The 17,660-nt window shown below is 49.3% G+C and overlaps 1 protein-coding gene across 3 annotated transcripts in view; it reads left to right on the forward strand.

Annotated features, from left to right (window-relative positions):
• PLPP7 (phospholipid phosphatase 7 (inactive)) overlaps window positions 1-11,377 on the forward strand; it is a 43,628-nt gene extending 32,251 nt beyond the window's left edge. For all 3 annotated transcript variants that reach the window (XM_037879803.2, XM_043530683.1, XM_043530682.1), the window contains one exon: window positions 10,409-11,377. In XM_037879803.2, the coding sequence (XP_037735731.1) occupies window positions 10,409-10,773 (365 nt within the window). In that variant the 3' untranslated portion in view covers window positions 10,774-11,377. The remainder of the gene's footprint in view (window positions 1-10,408) is intronic.
• The last annotated feature ends 6,283 nt before the right edge of the window (window positions 11,378-17,660 follow it).

Here is a 17,660-nt window from a genome sequence, read left to right on the forward strand (position 1 = left end):
CCCCCAGGTTCTGGGGCATCGGTGCCACATCTGATTGTGGCTTGCTGGACGTGCCACAAAAATCCAGGGTCCTGATTCCTAATCTCTTGCTCTGCCCATTAGTCTACACTGTCCTTCCCCCTCCTATCCCTCAAGATTTGCCTCTCAGCCCATTAGGAGTCAACTGGATTGTGTTATTCTTGAATGAGGTTTGGTGGTGGTGAGAGTTTATTTACCTGGTCCAAAGTGGCATGGCTCCACTGACTTTAGTGAAGCGACAACAGATGGGGACCAGGCCCTCAGATTTTAAATACGATGTTACCATTCGTTACGAGCCCTGCACGTTGTATCTAAGTCGTAGGTTGGCTCCTTGGCTTTGTCACAGGGGGTTTATCACTGTCAAAGAAGCAGCACTGAATAAAGTGGACAGATCCTTCGTTTCTTAGCGTCAGGATGAGGATTCACTGTCTGCCTGAATGAGGGTGAAAGGCTGGGGTGCAGGGATTTCCCCTTCATAAAAGTAAGCAAAAGGTCAGAGCACGCTCACTTCAGTCTGTTCCCTGTATGCAGAGCCAGCCTTAAGATCTGTGAAGTCCCAAGTAGCCAGGACGGGTGGGGAACCAGGCTGTAATGTCCTGGGGAAATCCCCTACAGATTCCTGACCAGGACTTTGGAACAATCCTACAAATCCATCCCTGACTTTATACTGAGCCCAGTACATGCAGGGACAGGACTCTGGGAGTTTAGAGAGTACTAGGTGAATACCCATGCAGTGCAGACAAGCTCATTGTTCATGTATCTGTGGGTATGTCTACATTGGAATCAAGGGGTGTGATTGCAGCCCGTGTAGACATACTTTTGCCAGCTTGGGTGCTGGTAGCAGTGAAGCCACGGCCACACAGGCTCCAGAAACTGACCCAGAACCCTGCGTACTACCCTGGTTTCTCTGCTCCGGAACCTGAGCAAGCTCAGGTATGTCTACGCAAGGTGGAATCACGCCCCGTGACTGCAATGTAGACGTATCCTTTCGGTCGAGTCTCAGGGCTCAGTAACCTGGACACATCCCAAGCAATGAGTTACCTCCTCTTCTGCTCTAAGGGGAGTTGCATGGCCAGATGGGCCAAGTCTACACTACAGACCTATGTCACTATAACTACGTCACTCAGGTTTGAAAAATCCACACCCCGTAGCAACGCAGTTACATCAACCTAACCCCTCATGGAGACAGCACTATGTCGATGGTAGTGCTTCTCCTGTCGATTTATAACCACTGTCTTTCGGGGAGGTGGATTAACTCTGCTGATGGGAAAGCTCTCTCTCGTCAGTCTAGGAGCATCTTCACTTAAGCACTAGAGCGGCGCACCTGCATCGATGCAGTTGCACCAATGCAGTGTTTTTAGTGTAGACCTACCCAGGGTCAGTATATAAGCAGCAGAGTTTGTGGGCCCCAGGTGGGATTGCCTATAGGCCAGACATATTGATTATTATTTTTTAATTATCCCACCGACATGCTAGGGAGCATCTGAATTAAGCAGAAACAAATTATGTTCCAATGGTGGAGGAAAACGCTTCTGAAGACCCGGCGGCTTGCATGTTCGTTCCCTGCTCAGACACTCTGTTCCGAGGTGGCCCCATCCCCGGCTTGTTACCCTGGTATGCAAGGGAGACCTTTGCCTAGCCTCCCCTCCTGGGATCTGCTCTGCCCGCTGAAATCTTGGCAAGTTTGCAGCCTGTCTGTGCAGTGAGGTGGAAATTTTTAAATGTCAAGTGGGCTAATGTGACTGGCCCATGGTGGGTGTTGATCGGAGGTAACCTCACACACATCCACCTCCAGTGCTCTCTGCCTCCCACATCCACACCGCCTCAAACTGGGAGTGAACATTCCTCTTCCTCACTCGTCATGCTGCAGATCTCTCTCATTATCCTTCTCAGGCAATGCAGTAAAAGCCCCAGGTCCTTTGCCACGTGTCTCCCTCCCCTCTTGTCCTACCCTCAGTGATGAGTTCAGGCATTGTGCAATGGCAAATTGCATCCAACTTGCTGGCTTCCCCTCCTACTTCTCTCCCCGCCCGCTTCAGTTAGAGCAAATATGTTCTGTTAAAGAGCAACTCTGCAGTGTCCCTGCATATAGTGGCAGGCCCGGTGACACACTGGAACCTGCTCAGCTGCTGCAGGAGCAGAAACCAGGACCTATGTAGGACCCCTGCCAGAGCACTGATCCAGCTAGCTTAATCAGCTATCTCAGCCATGACTGAGGCCCAGCACTTCAGAAGAAGGTGGTAACGCAGGAGCCTTAATAGCAAGACTCCCAGGGAAAGCTAGCAGGTAAAATGCTCTGAGGCCGAATGTGGATTCAAAGCAAAGGGAAGTGCTGTGGTTGTTAAATGGGGGAGAGGGAAATTGGCTGTATTTCTGTGCTACCCTGCAGGGGACAGCTGTCTGGATCTGCCTCACCCAGCTCTGAACTCTGAGGCACCCTTGGAAGTAGGTGTTCTCAGCTGAGATGGATCCTGCTCCTGCTGGGAGAAGCCTCAGTGATGGCTCCCGCCCCAGGGGCAATGTGTGTGTGTTTGCCTCTAATGCAGCTTGACAAGAGAAGTAGTTGGGGGAAAGGAGGACAGGAGTGCGGATTCCGGTTGCTTTCTTTAAGGCTGCCAGAGAGTTGGCTGGGAGTGTTGAGGGGCAGGAGAGAGCGGCTCAGGGACTCTTGCTGTCAGTCTGGAGTAGGAAGTAAAGACAGTATTAGAGGTTTTCTCCTCTTCCTGGCAGAGCCAGGCTGAAAAGCTCCACTTTGTTAGAGGATTTCTTAGATGTGATTTCAGGTTTCTGCTCCTGGCTCCCCTTTATCACTCTCCCTGGGGCACTGAGAGGCCCAAGTCCTCAAGGTTCATAAAGTGCTTTGAGTTCAGCAGGTGGGAGGCACTGTAAATCCTCCAAGGCTATAAAAAAAAAAAAATCTAAGAGGCTGATTCCACTTTCACTGAAGCCGATGGGACTTAAACGCATGCTTAAGTGCATTGCTGAACAGGGATAAGCTGAAGCATGGCTTCATGTTGAGCACATGCTTAAGTACTTAGCTGAAGCTGGGTCTTACTCATGACATTATGGGTTGCCCAGGCGCTCGGCGTTGCATCACCAGCGGGTGAGCAGCACAAAGCGCTTCTCTTCCTTCTCCCCACAGGCAAAATGTTCTGCTTTTCTTTCATTTCCACACCTGGCCCAAGCCTTCCCTCCCATGAGAGACACGGACCACAAGTCAAATCTAGTTACGCTGATGCAATGGTCTCATGCGATATGCTGTCGTCACGGGTTGCCTGTGCACCATGCTGTCTCATGCCGTATGGTACCGTTACAGGATGCATTAGCACTGTGTTGGTATGGTTGCCATTATGGGATACACCGGTACTATTCTGGTGTCATTATGGGTGCCTGGGTGTTATCAGTGCAGTGTTTGTGCAATCTCTATCCAAGCTAGTGGCACAGTTGGGAGAGAGGTCTCCTGGCGTGTCAGCTCGCCTCTGCACATAGCTAGCAGGATTTGTAGGCAACAGATCCGCTTCAACCCAATAAACAAGATGTTCAGAGGCAAGTGCCCCGCAGAGGCCCAGCTCCTGCATAGCACAAGGTTTTTTCACTGTGCTCACCCTTTGCTCTTCTCTTCTCCAGAATAATTGCAGAGCCCGTGCATGGCAGAGCAAATTTGGGAAGCAGCCATGCTAAGTAATTGGTTCTAAGACACAAATTGCCCAGCTCCCAGGGGCATCTTATATCCAAGGGGAGGCTCTCTAGGCAGCCTGTGGTTTCACTCAGGGCTGTTTTCTGATAAGCTAGGAGAGGGAGTCTACTTTTTTAAATTCCAATGACCCCAAATTCCTCCACTATGTTATCGTCCTGGGACCCCATGTTCCAGAATCCTTTGTGTTGTTTTGACTGAAAAATAACCTCCCCAAAATGCTGCAAAATATCATTAATTATTGTTTAAGTTCATTGTGCGATGTGTGGCCGCTGTCTCCATTGATGTGTGTGGCAGGTGAACCTGATCATTTCACATGTCAGAAAGAATATTGAGAAGTAGCGGGCTGGACTTTCAGAGTTGCTGAGTGCCTCCCACTCCCACTGACCTCAGGGCTTTAGAACACCAGGCCCATCAATTTATATCCTTGTTGGGAATGGTATAACTTGCACGTTCCCCAGGGCTACATGTTCAGGGAAACTAATTTCTACAGCAGCTTACACTTGTGATGTTTTCCACACAAGCAGCAGGTGCTATTGAAATGCTGTGAGTTCCAGAAAACAGCTTCACGAACCACCTTGGAGCCACAACTTCCAGGAGACGAGAATCACAGCCTTGAAAGTGCTTGGTTTGAGCTCCATCTTCGACCCTGTGTATTACCATAGCCGTGGCTCCTGTGAGCTCTCCAGGGGGGCAATTTTCTTTTCCTTTATGTTTGCACAGGGCCTAGCCCAGTGCGGCCCTGATTCAGATTGGAGCCTCTGCGTTCTAGTGTAATACAAGTAATAAATAGGGGTTAGCCATAATGCCCATGCCCTAACATCTGTAGGGATAGGGTTTTGTCTGTGGAATTCCCCGGTATTACTCTCTGGCTGTTGTCTGAGCTCATTGTAAGCTCTCCTGCTTGAGTGAGTTTCTCTCCACCCATTTCACTTCCCCTTTTCACATCTACCCCCATGACTGGCAGGTGGTAATGATGCCTGGGGGTTACTAGCTGAACCATTGGGTCCTGGCTTGTGATTTTTAGTTTGATATTTATCCTAGAGCCCTTACTGCCAAGAGTTGTCCTTGTCATTTGAGTGGTTCCATCTGAGTATCTACAGGAGCAGCCGAAGCAAAAGGCTTTGGGACTTTGTCTTTTTTTAGTACTACACCCAGGCTGTTCAGCAGTAATCATTTGAGAACTTATTCATTTAAACATCTCCCCGGCGCATCTGCCGCATCCCTGGAGTAGCTTCTCCAGCTCCAACCTATGGGAGTCAGCCAGCCTTCCCGCACAGTCAGCGAGAGCTGCTGCCCCTTTAAGATCATCACTCCTGAATCTACTTCAGAACCCTTTCTTAAAGGGACAGCAGCAGTGTTCACACCTCAGAACACCAGAAAGGAAAGAAAGGACAAAGAGGGAAATCCTTTTATTCAGTCTTCCTTTAATGGTGATATTAGAGGTATAGTTTTTTAAGACATAAATGGAAGTATTAACACTTCTAAGTTTGTCCCTAACCTGTCTCTGCAGGAGGTTACCTCTCTGCTGTTACTGAGCTGCAACTTTTAAGTGGTTCCTGAATGCAGTAGGAGCAAGGTAGATATATTTATCCTTTCTCTGTTAGCAGAGCTAATAGCTACCCATGTGACTTCTGTTAATTTCAGTGGGAATCCAGTGGGTGAACATCAGAGGCCAGATTTTAGCAATTTAGATACCACCGTGACTTATCATACTAGAACTCCCTAGATAGGTAAGATTTGGCCCTCGGTTTTATGTGCTGAGTAGAGTTGTGAAACCATCTCAATTTGCACTTTGGGAGATTTTTGCCCAAGAAATCTTACGTTTTCACACTTTTAAAAAACATTGGGTCACAGGAGAAATTGAGCACACACCATTTTCAAAAAAAAAAAAAAAAAAAAAAAGTGTGGGGGGGGAGCAAGGGAAGGCTTAAACCTAAAGGGAAGAAAAGGAGAATTGATTCCTTCCCTTGAAATATTTGATGTGCTCCTAACATTATGTAGTGGCACCTAGATGTTCTGCTGATGGGTGCTGTTGCAATAAAAATTCAGCTCTGCAGCCAATCACACTTTTGCCTCAGCTGACATTTTGCCATTTTTGCTATAAACCCGAAAAAGTCCTCCCTCTGTAGGGAGCAGGGGCAAGTGCAGTCTGGAGAGCCAGTTTCAGGCTCTCTTCAGAGACCTCTGCCTATCCTGGATAGGGCAGAGTCACAGGGGCCAGATTTTCTACACTCATCAAGTATCTGGGCCTGAAGACTTTACCTGTGTCTCCATGTTGGGTGCACAGGACAGGTGAACTGGGTATGCGGATGCCAGTTCGTAAATCAACATGTACTCACGCAAAATGGATGTGCTGGTGAAGTGTGCAGGTGCAGTTCAGACAGTCTGTTAGAATCTTAACCCTTTATTTTTGCATTTCCTGTGAACGCAGCTGGCCAGCTCTGGAGAGAGAATCCTGCTTGCACTGGGCTGCAAGATTGAAACAGGGATGGGGGAGGGCAATTCAGCCAGCCCACAGCCTAGATCCAAACAAGTACGTAGGTTGGGGAATTGCAGGGGGATATGGGATGGAATATGTGCTCCCTGAGTGACTGCACCATTTGTATCTATTTCTGAAGGCTGGGCTGTTTGCTGAGTCTGTCAGAACTGTAATAACACCACGCGCTGATTCCCTCTGGCGTAGTGTTTCCCCAGGGCAAGCGGTGGAGGATAAGAGAGCCAGGGAGGGCAAGGTTAGAACCTTTGCTTTGGTGTGTTGTTTAAATGCGCTGATTGGGTATGTGCTCTAGCGCTGGGGTGAGCCGCCCGGCATTGCTTTCAACCCCGTGTGTGGTGCTTCAGAGCCAGGGCACCGCTGAGGCTGCTGCAGGCGCATCATGGAATAAGCTGCTCAGTGGTGGTGACCATGGTGCAGGGGAAGGGGACACCACGCTGTAGTATCTTGTGATAGAGAAGGGACAGGGGTTGGTTGTAATGAATATTATTGAGGCTGCTGGAGAAGGCACAGACAGACCCATTGGCTCTCTGAGGTTCTCTGGCTCCCAGGCCGACTCTCACAACCTCTGCTGCCTAGGTCATTGCTAGGACCTATCAGCTATGGGCCACGGACTGCATTACAAACGTCATTTAAATGTGTCTAACTCGCCTCTTCATTAAGTCATGCATAAGTCCAGTGAAGCTAAAACAAGTGTCCATTTCAGAACAAGACAACCCTATCCCAGAGTCTCGGATCTTGTGGCTTATGCCCAGGGAGAGAGATGGCCACTTTCTTGGTTCATATGAGAGACCAGCTCTGAGAAATTGTATAATAGGCCCTGATTCAGTCTGTGCTTCAGTACTTTGCTGAATCGGGGCCGTAACAGGCACGATGATAAGGGTTCCCAAGCTGGTGGACGGCAGTAGCTCATGAAGCAAAATAAGAGTCCGAGAACATGAGACCACTTGGATCACAGTCAGGGCCAAGCAAGGCTTCCCCATAATGACTAGCCAAGCTGAACGGTGGCCCTCTGCAGCTGTTAGCTTTGCTGACAACGTTTGGTTTCTTAACAAGAAACAACAGTGAATGGCTTGTTCAAAGATTGCTGGCCTATTTTTAAAATTCCTTCCACCCCCATGAAAAATCAGTCTTAGCAAATCTTGAAACACAAAGGAAACCCCCTTCTATTCAAATACTATTACAGGAAGAACAGCGACAGACCTGACATTCTATCCCTAGCTCCCCTCCTGCCTAGCTAGTGCATCACATATACCAGCAGTTCTCAACCAGGGATCTGGGGCCCCCAGGGAGGCCGCGAGCAGGTTTCAGAGGGTCCCCCAACTAGGGCTGGCATTAGACTTCTTGGGGCCAAAGGCAGAGAGCAGAAGCCCAACTGCATGGGGCTGAAGCCCGGTGCCCCAAGGCCCGCTACGTGAGCTGAAGCCCTAGCAACTGCCCTGCTTGCTACCCCCTAGCGCCAGCCCTGGCTTTTATATGCAGAAAAACAGTTGTGGGCCGTGGAGTTTTTATAGCATGTTGGGGGGGCCTCAGAAAGAAAAGGGTTGAGAACTCCTGATATATACAATAAAGGAGCACCCATTGTTGCGTTTCTTCTCACAATCTCACCATTGTTGGTGCAAGATCTTTCTCCTGGGAGGCCCCCTGCTGTTGTGAACAGCCTCTCTGCATCACTCTGCCTCCTTGAATCACTCCACTTCCGTTCAAATCTCGTCTGTAAACCTCTCCTCTTCCTCCCCTTTGTCTCCACCGCTTGTGCTTAGGAATGGAATACTTTTGTTCCCTGTGCTCTACAGTGGATTTACAACACTGTTGCCTCTCATTTATCCTAAAGATGAGCTGGAATCAGAATCTTTTATCTCAGTCTAGTGCCCTTTGATGGTTCTGATAACACGGGATCTGGAGCCAAACCACCTCTCATTTGGGCTTTGCAGAAACAAATTCCAGCCTCTATATGCTACCTCTAAGTTACGCCATTGCACTGTCTATGATCTTGTGGTGCTTAGCTTTGCATGGGCTACAGTTTGCATGGAAGATGCTATTCAAGCTCTATTGAAATGTATATTGGGAGGAGTGTGTATACAAGGTGCATGTATTCATGGTAGACACTATGCAGGGAAGAACACAACTGGCAAAGATGCCATCTTTGCAGGTATCTGGTATAACCCGTGGGTCAGAATTCGCTAGCTAGTTGTGACAAGAATATTACAGAGCAGCAACAGAGAGTCGAGACCTTCTTATTCCCAATTATCTGAATGTATATTATGATCCCCTCCATGTGCATTACTGTTTTACTGTCCCTGGACTAACTAACCTCTCTTAAGGAGAAGCCCCATTTAACCAAATAAATCTCCTGTCCCCTATTCTATTTGGATAAAGAGGGTTTTGTTGTTCTTGTTACTAGGACTGTAGTACTCATCATTCCTACTCAAGGGAGCAGTTCAATTGATGTCAGTGGGATTACTCACCCAAGTAACACTTTGCAGGATTGGGCCCTTGTTTTTGGCCTCATGGCTGAGGTCTGTCAGTATCTGGGATAACTGCTTACCTTGTTGTTTGCCATCTCCTGTGTACAGAAACCCCCTCCCTCCCCTTCCCCCCACCAATCTTGGCAAAATCTTGGCAGCTTCAAATGAGAATAGTCTTAGTCAGTCCCTGAGAAAATAGGCAACTGGCTCTCTGACATTCCTGCGGATGGAGCAGGCTGTGCCTGCTATGGTATATATCTGCTGTCACTGCAACTCCTTCCCAGCAAGGAGTTGAAACCAGCACTCTACCTAATTAGAAACGCTGCAGAAAGGCAGATGAGGGGATTAAACAAATTGAAGAATAAAATCAACAGCACCTGTCTGAGGGAGGGAAATGAGTGAGATGAGGATAAGCTCCACCGGAAATTACTTCCGGACAGGAGCAATTAAGGCAGAGGAGCCAGGAATGATATAGAAACCACCTGTGTGGCATTCGGAAAGCAAGAGCTGTCTGTCTTTAACATTTATACAGGGGAGTATGTGTGTGTCACACACACACACACACACACACTCTCTCTCTCTCTTTCGAGGGGGAGGGGAAATGTCTGTCTGCATCCTCTGGACCATCTCACACTCGTGTACATGAGTTTGTCCTTTCTGTCCTCCAGGCTAGGCCTCAGAAGAAGCAGCTTTTTCCAAATCCAGCTCAAATGTCACAAATATTTTCTTTCTTCCTTTCTTCCTTCCTTCCTTCCTTCCTTCCTTCCTATAGCGAGTTTTCTAAACACCAAAACAGCCTGACGTGTAAAATTTGCAGCCCTTGCATATGGGACGCAGAAAGTGGAAACGGACTAGAAATCGCAGTGATATGGATTGCTCTTTTTCCATTGCTCCAGCCCTAGAGAATGCAAAAAGAAAAGAAGTGAGAAGTCAATGAGAATTGTGACCACATTTCATTTTCACTTCACCAGGGTGGTGTGTGTTATGCAGATGAGGCCATTTTCTCAATGATATAATTTTTAACCTGTCGCTATCCCTTAATGTCCTCCCACTAGTAGAATCCACCAGTTGACTAGAATTCTGTGGGTGTGGGGAGGAAGAGGCTGTTGTATTTGTGAGTGTGTGTTGTTCTTTTTAAAGGCTTACGAGAACAAGGAATTAAATAGCTCTGGCATGAGCTAAGCCTACTTTAAGGCAGAGATTGTGTAAACTTTCCCCAGCCAGTTCTGCTACGGCAGTGCAGTCCTCCTGACTTGCAGCCTCAACCATCTGTACTGCAGAATGTGCAGTTCTGTGGGATAGTTTCATTGGCACACAACTGGGGACAAAGCTAGAGAGCCATTGTCTAAGCATAGGGCTAGGAACTCTGGAGTTTTAATCCCCGCACTACCACTGACTCACTCTGTGATCTTGGGGTGAGTCCCTTGTCTTCTCTGTGCCGCAGGCTCTCCCTCCTGTGGGAAGGGGATAACACAATATTTGCCTACCTCACGGGGGATTGGGAGGGTCAATTCATGTTTGCAGAATGCTTTGGCGATGACCAGGGCTGAGGGCACCCATACTCATTTTCATCTAGGCTGAGATTTGAACTCAGGTCTTCTGTGCAAAGACAATTATTGCCCCAGCACAGATGCTGCCCCGAGATCCTCCCTTTCCTTTGCTGAACATCTCATAACAGTGACCTGTCTGCTTGTCTCCATGACCTTTCCCGCTTTCTCCCTTGTTTTGCAGCCTTGCTCCTGGACGTCATGATTGTGGCAGGATTGCAGAAGCTGGCCAAGCGACGAGGCCCCTATGATGTCCACCCTGGCCTCTTGGACTATCTGACCATGGACATCTATGCTTTCCCAGCCGGCCACGCCAGCCGAGCTGCCATGGTGTCCAAATTCTTTCTCAATCACCTGGTTTTGGCCATCCCACTCCGGATCCTGCTGGTCCTCTGGGCCTTCTGCGTGGGGCTTTCCCGCGTCATGATTGGACGGCACCACATCACAGATGTCCTCTCCGGCTTTGTCTTTGGCTACTTGCAGTTCAGGCTGGTGGAGTTGATGTGGATGTCTTCCAACACGTGTCAGATGATAATATCAATCTGGTGAACACAAGAATCCCTGACGGAAACTAGCAGACACTTTAAGATTTTCTCTCTCTTCATATTTTTTTTTAAATATAATTCTTCATATTTATTGGAAAAAACTTTAACTTCCATAAGTAGTAGTAGTCTTTTTACTGTTGCTCCCCTGCCTGAAAAAAAATGTTTCTTGCAGATGGTTAGGCTTCAGCAATCAAGGGCCAGCCATCACAGTATTTTGGCCACTTTTTAAAATCCCATTTGGATGGTAACCAAACTAAGCAGTACAGATAACAAAATGTCAGGTTTCAGAGTAGCAGCCATGTTAGTCTGTATCCACAAAAAGAACAGGAGTGCTTGTGGCACCTTAGAGACTAACAAATTTATTAGAGCATAAGCTTTCATGGGCTACACAAAATGAGTTCTCTTTGGGTGGTGCACATCTGACGCCCAGGTGTGTTCTCAGAAAACCTGTTATCCCTTTGGGATGCGTTAATTAGCTTCTTGGAGGCAAAATGTTTTGGGGCAAAGTACTACAGCACTTTTTCTGTCTGCCAGCCCAACGATTGTGTCTTGTACCGGGCCAGGCGCACTGCTGATGCCTCACAGATAATAAATAATCATAAAACTTCTGCCATGTTTGTTTCTTATCATATATTGGGGGAATCTCCCAAGGGAAAGTGGTGGAAACCCATCAGTTGTGACTTTTAAATAAAGGCCGAACAATGCCATGCAGGGAACAGTTCTGCACTGCCCCTTGGGTAACAGAACAGTGGCCCTGATTAGAGCACTTAAACACATGCTTAACTTTGAGTGTGTGCTTAAGTCTTTTTAACTCCAATGGGACTTAAGCACGTGCTTACATGTTTTGCTAAATAGGAGTGAATTTCTGCACATACTTAAAGCTAAATGTTTTCTTAAGTAGTTTGCTGAATTAGGCCCTAGATCAGCTATTCAAAATTCTACTCAGCTAGGGAGAATGTGTGTGTGGGGGGGGGGGAGTTGTTTTTTGGAAGGACAAATAAAATGCACACTTTCCTCATGGTCAAGGGTGGGTGATTTGATTGTGTCTGTTCATGACAATTTTGAAAGACTGGACTAGATGAGACCCCATGAGTCTTTTCTGTCTCTTAACTGTATGATTTTAGATTCATGCCAATAAATAAAATGTGATGAGGTGATTTTCATGGCAGCTCCAGTCTCAGGTGGAATGCAATCCAGCACATAGGTGTACTAGCCAGAGCAAGGGATTGGGAGCCTAGAGTTGTCATTTCTACTCCTGGGCATGGCTTACTTCCTTTGTGACCTGGGTAAGTGACTTCATTACTCCATGCCTCAGTTTCCCCATCTATAAAATGGGGGTAATGATCTTAGCCTTCCTGGGTTGTGAGGCTGAGTTAACTGATGTTTGTGAACTCTCTTGAGATTATGGGATGGCAAGTGCAGCACAAGTGCACAGCATTGTTGTTCTGAGCTATCATTGTGAAAACTGGCCAGTTCATCTCAGAATTGACTGTATTTGATAAATGTGATCCATCTCAGATGCATAATGCAATGACCGTATGGGGAAGCCCCCGGTTTTGAAAACTGTCTCCTTTCCCTTCAGAAAAGGGGTCCTGGCATTTGGTGGAGGACCCCACCAGAACATCAGGGTGTCTCATGGTTGGGTGCTTCTTCCCTGCTCCAGGTTGGGGTTCTGTTTTTCTCCCACTTCTGAGTCCTTGATGGCCCCCACCCTTCATTAAGTCATACAGGCCAGCCAAACCAGGCCCGCATGGTGCTGCATTCCCATCCGCTCCTGTGCGTCACTACCTGTGGGGAAAATGTGGGGTTTGGATCCCAAAGATGTAAGTATTTGCCCACTCCCTCTGACCCGCCTACCAAATGAGAGACCAGACCACTGATTCCATAGGATCCAGGTAAGAGTAGTGTAATTTGTGTAGAAACTGCCTGGTGAGAGAAAGAAAGCATTTTAGCTAAACGCTGTTGCTGGTGTTTAACTTTTGTTGTTGTTGTGTGATAATTCGTATGAAGCACTTATCCCAGGCAGACATCTCTAGCTGGGGAAGACCGCAAAGAGCCTTCAAAGGCATCAACTGAATGCTCTCCCCATGCTGAAATTACATCAGGCAGAGCGTAGCGAGAGATACATTTAAAGATGATTGAATCTTATGGAGCTTTCCCTGTGAGCAGTTCCTAAGGAAGTCTCTTCTGGGAAAGACCTGTGATTGTAGTGAGTGTGACAGGGAAGGGGAGGTGCGAATGCTGAGTCCGATCCCGTTTCTTTTCCAGGAAAGCAGCACCCGTGTTCTTGGAGAGCACCCAAGCGGCTGGAGGGTTGGTCTGTCGTTGTTTGAGCAGTAGTGAGTTAGGTGTGTATAGGGGATGGGGAGATAAGGCCGGCTTCAGCTCCCATTGCGCTCACTGGCAATACATCTGTTGATTTCTGTGGGAGACATTATTGCGCTTTGGAAGAGAGGCTCTGATCTGATGTCTGGTTTTGCTGCTGGGTGAGGAAGGAGAACCAGCATTTCCTATGCCTCCCAGGACTGGAAGGGTCTTTGCAAACACCCACGGGTGCTGATTCATGCACAGAATTGAGCTGTTGTGTCTCTCGCCTCTTATTCTTCCAGGTTTCCCTGCTCTCAAGACGACTGACCTCCACCTTCAGGGAAGATTGAGGCATGGGTGGGAGCATCCCAAGGTGAGTGTATGTAGCTGCCTGTCAGATGGACAATAGCTGTCTGAACAGGAAGGGAGCAGTCGATTCCTCTGTCCTGGTTTCCATGAGGAAACTCATCACTTTTAGGGACATTTAATCCCAAGCCCCAGATTTTCTCACCCCTTTGCTAATGGGCTGGATGCTTCTATAGCTGCACTCCAGGCATCCATTGCTAGGGCCTGAATCTCTTCTCACTTACTCCAGTTTCATGCTGGAGTCTCTCTGCCGGCTTCCGCAGAGTGAGATTCACAGTGGTATAAACAGGAGGCCTATTAGGCCCCGAGAGTGCAGCACAGACTTGCTGACTAACCTCCGTGCCCAGGCTGCTCTCCAGCACCCTCTGGATGGTCATGAAGTGAGGAGGGGGACAATTTGAGGCCCCAGCTGCCTCCGGGTGGACACTTATTTCCCTGTGAGTGGCTGGCACAGCCTGGCTGGCCCTTTCTGTTGCCCAGGTGGGAAAATGATTTTGGTCATGTGACAGGAAGGCAGCTCAGGCCAGGCCTCGGGCTCTGGACACTCCAGCGAGGATAGGCTGGGCATGCCAGGTGGGACAAAAGCCCGGGAAGCTGCAGCTGGACTGAGGAAGCAGCTGCCGGTGAGGGCTGAGGGGACCAAGGCTGGCTCTGGTAGGGAGCAAGGGGCTGTCTGGCACTCTGGGAAGTGGGGCTGAGGACCCCTGACTCAGGAGGAGAGAACTAGCTGAACTTTGAAATGGGTGCCTGGGGCCAGCCGAGTGAAGCCAGTGTGAAGTGCCACATGGCTTGGGAAGCAGGGCTGTGGGCTCCCTGGATTAGAGGGAAGGGCTGGGGCCTGGAGAGCCAACATATGTATGGACTAACTAGACTGGGTCCCCCTCCAGAAGGGCAATGTCATAAAATGATAGGGACTGGGTGTTGTTTTTGAGGAGCTCTGTGAGAGATGCAGAGCCATCCCAGGCCACGAGGGGGCGCTCTGGGGTGACAGCCCGCTTATAGTGGTTTGTTTTGGTTTCCCTTAAACCTTCCCCAATCAACCTAAGCTAAACTGAAATAAACCTGGTTTATATGGAAATAAGTGTCCGCACAGGGATTTGCACCAATTTAATTAAATTACTTCAGAAATCACACCTCTGGTGAAGCTGGTACAGCTCTGTGAGGAGGCCAGCCCTAAATCAGTTTAGAAATCAATGTAGCTTGATAGCGCCATGGTGACACAACAAGGCCAGAGGGCACAGAGCACTGGGAGGAAGGTGAATTTGTTCTACGCTGCTCTTTATTTCCTCATTGTCCTGAGGGATGCAGGGATACAGGGCCCCCACTGGCTGAGCTGTCATTAGCCGAGGGAACACAGGGCTGCGACTGAACTCAGGGACACCCAGAAAATCCATTTGCAGAGGCTAAGTCAGCTCTCGAAGGACGTGATCGTGCCGCTCGGTTAGCAAACAACCAGTGGAGCTGTGTGCAGTTCTAGCCTCAGCGGAACAAGAGGATCCTACCTCTGTCACTATAGCAACAGACCGGGATCGCAGGATACCCAGGTGTTCCCTGGTCAGTGTTGCTCAACTTCTGCACCAGGGCTGAGCGGAGCTCCTTGAGCTTGCTTGTCCAATGGCTCTGTCATGAGCTTCAGCGGGCACCGGGGCAGGTCTCTTCCAGGAGACCCACTCCACTGCAGTCCCTTGGGAGGCAGATGCCTTGGATCGCCATTATAAATCACTGCCGTCTTACAAGCGGGCATGCAGGGCAGGGAATGGATGGGTTACTGATTAGCTCCTGGGGGCGAGAAGGGAGGGAGGCATGAAATTCACAGACTTACAGAAACAGCTTTGAAGCAGTGTTCTCTGATTGTAGTTTAGAATCGTGTGGGTGGTGGTGGCTGGGAGACCACAGTGCTGCAGCCTATAAGATACAATCTAAGGGGATTTGTTGTAGCTCTAAGCTTTGGTATAAATAATACAGACCTACTTTTATGATGATTGCTGTTTGTGCTAGTGATAAGCCAGAATGGCAGTGGGGAGATGGGATTGGATGGCGTGGCACTGCAGTCACAGAAATTCAGGGCCTGATTTGCCCCTCATCCTGGTGTAAATCAGGAATCACTCCGCTGAACTCAGTGGGGTTTACACTGGTGTAACTAAGAGGAGAATCCGCCCCCCTCCCTCCCCCGCATTTGTATTTCATACACCACAGGCGCTTACTTCTCGCTAGTGTCTGATTTCTGCTCGCTGCTCAGAACTGAGATACAGGCATGGTTGTTTTTAAAAGCAGGGCTTTCCAGTCAGGGGCAGAGTGTGAGTTTTGTTGCCTCTCCGCAGGTCTCAAAGGGCTGTCGGTAGCATATAGAGCCTTTGGGCCTGGTTCTCCTTACAACCTGTGTCGTCATTCACACCTCTGCAACATGGGGGTAAAGGCTTGGTTTGGTAACATCTGGCACCCACGGTGCACAGGTGTCAATATCTCTACAAGTGAAGGACGGTGGAGAATCAGATCCTTCAACTGCTAAATCGTAGGTTCAAATCCAACCTGGGTGCATAATGTCCAGCAAATTGCTGCTCCACGGCTGTGTGGAAAACAAGTTTGGTGTCCCCAGTCCAGCGTTCAGAGGGTAGGTGTCCCCGTCACATCAATCACCCCAACTGGCACCTCGGTGGGGAGTTTGAGTAGAGGCAAAGGGCTGAAGGAGCCACAGGCACTGAACTCCTACAGGTCATGGTTGATGCCCATGGATGTAGGAGCCTGCCCTGCAGATGCCCATGCGCTCTATGGTGGCCTCCAGAACAGTGAGACTGGTACCTTTCACCAGCACCTAATTCACACGTAAAGCGTTTTCAATACATGGGAGGGAGGAGGGTTGGTGAGGCCTGATCCGTGGTTAGAGACAGACTCTGCTCTACAAGACAAGGCCAGGAAGCCAGGCTGTTCTGGGCTCTTCCTGTTTCCTGAGCTATTTTTCATCTGTGCTGAGCAGCAGCGGTGTTTCTTGTGATAAGAGCAGGGGAGGAAAGGGTGTGTGTGTCAGTCAGTCAGTCACACCCTGAAAGTGTTCCCTCAGAAGCCCAGGAGGGCCCAGGCCTCCCTGGATAACTGAGAACCACCAGCCCACAAGAAGTGGGGACAGGGCTGTAAAAGCTGGGGTGTACATGAAGCCCCTGTGGGGCTTTCCTCGGCAGAGAGGCCGGGTGGGGTGATGTGCTGCCTCGGTGTGGGGATGGAGAGGGTTGGTGCCAGCTTCGGAGCAGCAGAATCACGTGTGAGATGTGGAGGCTCCACATACGGAAGGGATCAGAGGGTAGAGGCCGGGACCTGTGCAAGGTGCCTGCTGGGACTGAAGGACAGAGATCTTGCCATCAGTTGAGGCTTTAATAAGAGGAGGTGCGTGTTGGTAGCATGCATCGCATTGTTGTGTGGTCCTGTGGGCCCAGCCCGCATGGAGTAGCCGAGGGCTCTGCAGTAGAAGTTTCCCAACAGACAGCTTTGTGTCTTGGGGGGGGTGCGGATCCATTCACGCAACACCAACAATCTGGTGACACCCATGGTGCTACTGTTTAGCCACTTGACCCCATGGTGCAGCTGCTTGACTTCTTTTCCAGCCTAAGCAGAGTAGCTTGGGGTGGTGGGGTGTAGGAAGCCACACAAGCATGAGGCCTCCAGCTGGAGGCCCTCGCCCCCTTCCCCTCCCACCAGAGCTGGGGGTAGAATCGCTGCCCACACTGCAGGGGAGGAGGCGTCCCCTGCCACCAAACAATTTGGGGTGCAGTGTTTTCCTGTAGATTTATCTGTGGGAGGGGGCTGTTCTGGGCGAGCTGCCCGTCCGCTAGAAGGGGCTAGGACCGTGGCTGTGGAACAGTGCAGGACCCCTCGTTACGGGTAGTGTCGCCCTAGCGTCGCCAGAGGGAATGAGTCCCAACTGCAGCCAGGCAGCGCCGGCATCTTCACTGAACAACACTCAGCACAACAAATGCCCCAGAGGAGGCAACTACTTCATGCCGAGCTGTGGGCGTGGGCTGCTCCCGCTGACGCTGAGCGCCTCCTAAGGAAGCCAATGCGTTGTGGAGATGAGGAGGAGGAGGATTTCATTTTTATTTTTGGTGGGAGTGATAACATGCCTCCAAGCTTTTAATGCTGATTAAATTCAGCTGCAAAAAGAGGTTTTAATTTATAAAAATGAAGAGCACTGGGTAAGTAGCAAATCTGGATTATAACCTCAGGCAT

Source organism: Chelonia mydas, chromosome 16 (genome assembly GCF_015237465.2).
Source record: "Chelonia mydas isolate rCheMyd1 chromosome 16, rCheMyd1.pri.v2, whole genome shotgun sequence".
Classification (NCBI taxonomy): Eukaryota; Metazoa; Chordata; order Testudines; family Cheloniidae; genus Chelonia; species Chelonia mydas.